The 6,590-nt window shown below is 46.3% G+C and overlaps 1 protein-coding gene across 2 annotated transcripts; it reads left to right on the forward strand.

Moving 5' to 3' along the window:
* Positions 1–326: 326 nt before the first annotated feature.
* On the forward strand, positions 327–3,266 carry LOC124338480 (class E basic helix-loop-helix protein 22-like). 2 transcript variants are annotated; one of them, XM_046792561.1, is made up of 3 exons: positions 327–643; positions 1,114–1,961; positions 2,443–3,266. In XM_046792561.1, exons 2-3 carry the CDS (start codon positions 1,226–1,228, stop codon positions 3,198–3,200), a joined length of 1,494 nt encoding a protein of 497 aa, XP_046648517.1. In that variant the 5' UTR covers positions 327–643; positions 1,114–1,225; the 3' UTR covers positions 3,201–3,266. The 2 variants fall into 2 exon arrangements, with proteins under 2 accessions (XP_046648517.1, XP_046648518.1); XM_046792562.1 differs by lacking the exon at positions 327–643 and having other exon boundaries at positions 774–1,961.
* The last annotated feature ends 3,324 nt before the right edge of the window (positions 3,267–6,590 follow it).

A 6,590-nucleotide genomic window follows, 5' to 3' on the forward strand; every position in this document is an offset into this window, starting at 1 on the left:
GCAAGAGATCTCTACACGGAAAATGTCGGTCGGCCGGGTGTATAATTGCCGTTCGGCCATTGGTTTTGGGGATGTAATCATGGGCGTGGCTCACGTATTCGCTTATAATCACCAGAGACGGGGGGACAGCAGAGAGGAGCTTTAGAGGAAAATCCTGATCCCTCCCCGCATCCGCACGCGCAGGCGCATCTAATCCACATGGCGGAGCCGCTGCAATGCTGTGCGTATAGCCACACGCGGGCCAAACACAGGGCACCGGAAGGAAAAAGGGCGAAAGAAAAGAAAAAAAAGAGGATAAAACATGAAAGAGGATGGGTAAAGGAGGAGGAGACTCTGGAAAGAGAATCGGAGCACGTACCACCATCCATGTGTGATGTATTTGCGGACGGTATCAAAGAGAATCCAGCAGCACCTCATCACTTCTCTCCTGAAATCTCTGACTGGCCTCATATTATCGTCCCTACTGAATTGTTAAGTTTCCCATCGGACAAAGTGAACGTTCCTCGATGGTTTTTATTGTTTACGGATATTCCTAAAAAGGGGAAGAAGACAAAAATACCACATCAACTCACAGTGAAATTTACTGCCCGAATTGAAGATTGTCACCTGCTGGAGATTGGCCCTTTCACTCCAGAAATCAGAGGTAAAATAAAAAAAGAATTGTTGTATCTCAATTGTCTATATTTACAGCAGGAACTACTTTTTGTGAGGGGCTAAGTTTTTTATTGTTTGATCCATAAAAAGTTGGGGAATCCTCCAGTAGCACTTTGTGACTTTTTGTGTGTGTCAATTGTGTTGGGACGTTGGGTGCCGCGTATTAAGGGCATCGATGAATAGAGCACCTGCCACTTTTTATATTTCTGTTTTTTTCCCCCTTTGCTTTCCTCTCGACTGGACTATTTCATTTTTCTAATTGTCCCCACGAAGTAAAGAGCTATAGGAAGAAAGATGACCTGTTCATTGTCTCGTGTTTAGATGGCCGTATAGTGCTGTGACCCATTTAGGTTATAGATTGAAATTCATTAGGTTTTATGGTTCATTCAACCCCCAAACGACTTTGAGTTCAATAAAAATATCTCGGGTTTTTTAATTTTTTATTTTTTATTTTTGTAGAAAACCTTTCGACAGCAAGAAGAATCAATTGTTGTTGGATTGATTTGTCAAAAAGAAAGGAGTAGAAAAAGGAAGACACCCCCACTGGATTGTCAATCGCTCCTGCTTGCGGATGTTGCAGCAAGGAACACGTCGGATCATGGACGCGGCGGATTTTGGAGGTTTCCAGCCATCTGTCATGACTTTGTGCCTGCCCAGTCAGTACCACCACCACAATCATCACCATCATCTGAGTACAAGTCATGGCGGCAGCTCGTCAGCTGCGGATTCATTCCGGCCGTACGGCAGCGGTGGCAACGGCAATCCGTCGTCATCGTCTTCATCGGTGGCGGCAGCGGCGGCGGCGGCTGCCGTTGCGGCTGCAGCCGATCTGAGTCTCTTCTCGCCGATGAGCGACAGTCTGAAAGGGCCAGGGCAGCAGCAGCACGGCAACCACTACGGTGGCGGGCCTTTGAGTGCAGGTGGCAGTCAACCGTCGCACAAGCTGATGTCAATCATCAAGAGTCAAGCCGGATTGAATAGCGAAGTGGAAAGAATTCAATCCTCAACTTCTTCGGCCAGTCTAGGCTCGAACAAGTTGAGACAGTCGACAGCAGTTGCCCCTTCGTCGTCTTCCGCAACCGCCTCCTCTTCTCCGACCAACCGGACGGTTTGTTCGACTCCATCAGCTGCTGCTGCTGCTGCCTCCATCTCGCATCACTTCAATCTCGGCGGCAAAGAAGTCAGCCCAGGGGGAGGAGGAATGCACCCTTCCCTATCACCGTGGTTCATCCAGCAACAACAACAACAACAACAGAAACCGATCGGCAGCAACAAGAAGAGGCGCCAGTTGTCCGAATCCGCTTCAGGTAGACATTGTATACAACTGGCCACCTCTTTTATCCATACAGACCCCCCTCCTATCCTTTCTCGGCTCATTTACAAAAAACTGACCGCCTCTCTCCTCTCTCTCCTCTCTCTCCTCTCTCTCGAAAAGTCTCTTCTGGTGTTTTGTCTGGCTGACATTATTGTGTGTGAGTGGGAAGGCGAAAAGTAAAATCAAGTAAAATGAAATAGGAGTAGGAGTAGAGAGTAAAAACTAAATGAACCGCTGACCTTTTGTTCGACCCTCTAATTTCTACCCAAAGAGAAACAGAGAGCCACCCATCTTCTTCTTAATTTAATTCATGACTTTTGGGAGAAGGCGCCACCAGCGTAATTGAATTTCCATCCCCCCCCCCCCTCTTCAGTGTGTGTGTTGATTGTGTTGGTTTTTCTTGGTGTTTTGTTTGTTTTCTTTTCTGAAAGAAAAAAAAATGCTTAAATGTTAATTATGTTTTGAACGCGCAGGTAGCGATGACGAGCACTTCCATCCGGATGACGGCGGAATGGAGCATCACAACAGTCTGTCCGAAGGGGAGACATCCGGTGGTGGAAGCGGAAGGATGGGTCCGTCGCATCACCACCAAACGGTCATGGGTTTGGGCGGAATGACAGGAGCCGGAATGTCGTCGGTGGCTGGCGGCGGATTGACGACTAGCAATCCGGCCGGCGGATCATCCCGCAAAAACCGACAGGGCAAAGCCGTCCGGCTGAGCATCAACGCTCGTGAGCGGAGACGAATGCACGATCTGAACGACGCCCTGGACGAATTGCGCAGCGTCATCCCTTACGCCCATTCGCCGTCCGTCCGCAAATTATCCAAAATCGCCACTTTGTTGTTGGCCAAAAATTACATCATGATGCAGGCGAACGCGCTGGACGAGCTCCGACGAGTCGTCACTTACATGAACCAGACGACTGGATTATCCATTCCGGCTTCCGTCACGGCCATGATGACCAATCCGCCTGGGAGCAATCTCCAGCCCAGTGGACCCAACGGCAGTCCCATGCCAGTCGGAGGATCGACGGCAGTTCCTGGGCAATCATCGCCCACGTCCGCTGAATCCGGTTGTCCGGCCGGAATGCTGGCAGAGTCGCAATCGAGCAATGCAAGTGCCAGCAGCAACAGCAGCAGCTTTGCTATCTCTGGGCTACTCAATAAGTCATCGGCGCCGGTCGGTGCACCTCCGGCAGCAGGCAAGGCCACCAACAACAACGGTCAATAACTCTTTCGCAATCTATTTGAACGTTTTTCGTTTTTTTTTTTTTTTTTTTTTGTTGGAATTTCTCCTCAAAGAAGAACGGACGTAATTCCGGTTTGAAATTGTGTGTCTGTGTGTGTTTGGTTTTCCTTTTGTATTTTAATTTCTTCTCCTTTTTGACTCTTGACGTTGTTGACTTTCGTGTCCACCTTTCAGCAAACATGACAAAACCAAATATTGAAAATCTAGTCAGTTTGTGCGTGTCGAGTGTAAATAACGACGGTATTACTTTCATTCCCAATTTGAATAATTTCCATCGACACTTTCTCATTTTCTTCCTACGTACTTGTTCCCTTGACAAAAACCGCCACATTTGCTTCATCTATTCACAGTTTTTAATTTCCCTTGGCTGCATAATATTCTGGATGAAAAATGGCCGCGCGAAACGGAAAATAATGTATCGTGTTATGATAATAATAATATATTAGCTTGAAATTGATTCGACACGGCATTCTCTTTGAAAGGGCATCGGTCCGTTCCATTTCTCTGATTGAAATTCGGCCAGGCCTATGATATGCATAATCCTCTTACCGCGAAAACCGCTGTGGGAAGGTGGGCAGGTGTCGGTTGATTGAAATGCTCAAAGCCGCGTGAACAATTCCTCACACGGACAACAACAACAACAGTTGATCAAAGCGACTGGATGGAAATGCGTTGGTGGTGGCCGCGATTTTTGCGGCGCGATTTTCAAAAAGGGGACGAAATCTCTTTGACAGCAATCACAATGGCAGGGGTCTTTACTGCGGCCTTTAAACAGCCAATGAATTGTGAAAGCGAACGATCTTGTTGACTGTACATGTGTTCAATCGGCCAAACAGTTGACATATGGTCGATGACGACGATGAAAGAGCCCAGCACAAAAGGTTGGACTGCGTGTGTGTGTATAGAGATTGAAAAAAGGGAGAGAGCCAACGCTTATACAAGTGCCTTTCCATCGACGAAGGCAATCGACATGTAAAAAGAGAACAAAAAAAAAAACCCAAACAAAACAACCGACGCGCTCTCTTTTAAAAAAGAGGAGAAAATCAGAGAGAGAGAGAGAGCTGATTATGGGTGGCTGATGTGTAACTGACTGACTCGATTGGAACTACGAGATTAAGACTCGTTCAACCAGGAGGCCCTTCTCTCTATTCTTTCATTTTTTCCCTCTTCTCTCCTGACGTTATATATATTTTTCCTTTGAAATGTTTTGTTGTGTTTGAATGGTTTATAGGAGGGGATATGATGGAGGGGGTCTATAACATCTCATCTAAAGGTTAGAGAGCTAGAGAGAGACTCAGGTTATAAGAGAGATGAAAAGGGGAGCAGAGATTCATTCGTCGAGGGGGTCTCCTCTCCATCATGTATAATAGAAAGGCTCACATGTGTTCCGTGTTGCGAACTGGTCCGATTCGTCGGCGATGTTGTGTCTATAGAGTTCTGCTCTGCATTACTTCTCCTGGTGGGCCGCGTTAAAAAGAGTGCGTGGCACCAGCTGTCGCCAAAAGATCGACTCTACACTACACGAGTACACATAGTAGGAGGAGATGTATAGAGTCCCTTTATTTCGTCTTCTAAAGGCCGCGATACAATAGCGACCCGACGAGAGTAGTATAGTAGACATTTATATCCGGTGGCCTCTTCAACATGCTGGACTCTATCATATACATCGTGGTACGTCCCTACAAGTTGTATTATACAGCAGCCCTCTTTTTGGCTTATGAAGTTGAGCGCTATATATTGACCTTTGAACCGCCAGGATATTATAGAGTAGGCCTATATGTGCAACTGGAAGGAAACTCTATAGAAACAGTCAACCGCACGGCATATTGGCCAACGGTGGCAGCCTGCGGCCTATATGTAGAAGCACTCGTCAACTGTAAATAGGCCGGGCCACTTGACCAGCCGGTATTATTATTATCATCATTGTTCTTTGGTTTCCTTTTGGCTCCGGACCTGTTTTATATACTATACACTTCTCGGTCTGTATAAAGTAGCCAAACCAAAGAATATTAAAAGCCGGAATAAAAGATAGACGAGACCTTTGATCTTTTTATTCTTATTCCTTTCCCCAACCCCGACACAATTTTCTATATTTCCAGTGTCTTTTGATTTTCGGCCGAGCAACACGGTCGGTTGAACAAAGTACAAACAGACGCAGGAAACGCCACTGGGGGGTCAACTGATTCATTCTGGACTACTGGAAAAACATAAAAAAAAGGAAACAAAAAAGTTTTTCTTGAACAAAATTCGTGTCGTTGAGTACGTACGCATTCGTACAAAAGAATGGCGGTCCGGTTTTTTTGAAATTATTATTACAGTTTATACACACGGACAAGTACCGAACAATAAAATGAATAAAATGGAAAGAAAACCGACGACACCTGTCTGCACTTCAACACCTAGCTCCTCAGGGTCGGGGGGAAGGGAAGGAAGGCCATAGGGCGACTCGATAATAATAATCTGATAAAACTCAAAGTGAAAGTCCGTTCGTTCGCTTTAATAAGATCAGACCGCATCATCAGCCAGCACAGTTCTTTATCGCTTCATTGAGATGATGACTCGACTATATATTACGCATTTCGGTTTATTATGTATAGTCTAGTGGAGACCGAACCGAACAGGTATTCTCAATTAAGCTGCGATGCAACAACGAAACGAAACTCACGTACGCACAGGATTTTCTTCTTCTTCTTCTTCTCCTCGCGAGCCGGGAATGATGATTTTTTTTTTTTTTTTTCTTCCCATCATCATCTCCTCCCGGTTGCTGCTGCACGACTTTCTAGTTGCTGCTGCTGTAGGCCAGTTAGGCGATTTAACACGCCAATCAGCGGGTCGCCGCCGCTCCTGATGGAGTTTAAGTTTCGACTCTGAAGACAAAAACGCGCGGACGTTGCGCCACGAATAATCTGGTCGGAGTTATTATTATATTTCTCCCCCCAAAAAATCTACGCTGCTGCTGCTGCTGCTCTATGGTGTGAGTGTCTAGCGTTTTTATACGACCCTATACGTGTACATAATGAGATTATATATTTAGGAGATGGGATAGTCTCATCGTTTCGTTTCTCGCTGCGCTTCTTCTCCTTCTTCTCCTTCTTCTCTCCCAGCTGCAAGACAATTCGAAGGCTGATTAACTGTGACCACGGGGGGTTGTCCTGTTGCTTTAATATTCATTTCTTGCTGTGTGTGTCCGCTCGTCCTTGTTCCTCTTCTCCTTGTTTCTCTCGTCCCAAAATGAAGTGGCGGGCCGAGGGAACGAAAAAGGGGCAAAAGGAATCAAATCAAATCAACGCGCCGCGTCGGTGTTGAGGACGAAAGAGAGAGTTTTATGTGTGTACTGCCTACCACTCCAGGCTGGATATGCGGTCCCGCTGG

The sequence above is a fragment of the Daphnia pulicaria genome, chromosome 4, assembly GCF_021234035.1.
Source record: "Daphnia pulicaria isolate SC F1-1A chromosome 4, SC_F0-13Bv2, whole genome shotgun sequence".
Lineage (NCBI taxonomy): Eukaryota > Metazoa > Arthropoda > Branchiopoda > Diplostraca > Daphniidae > Daphnia > Daphnia pulicaria.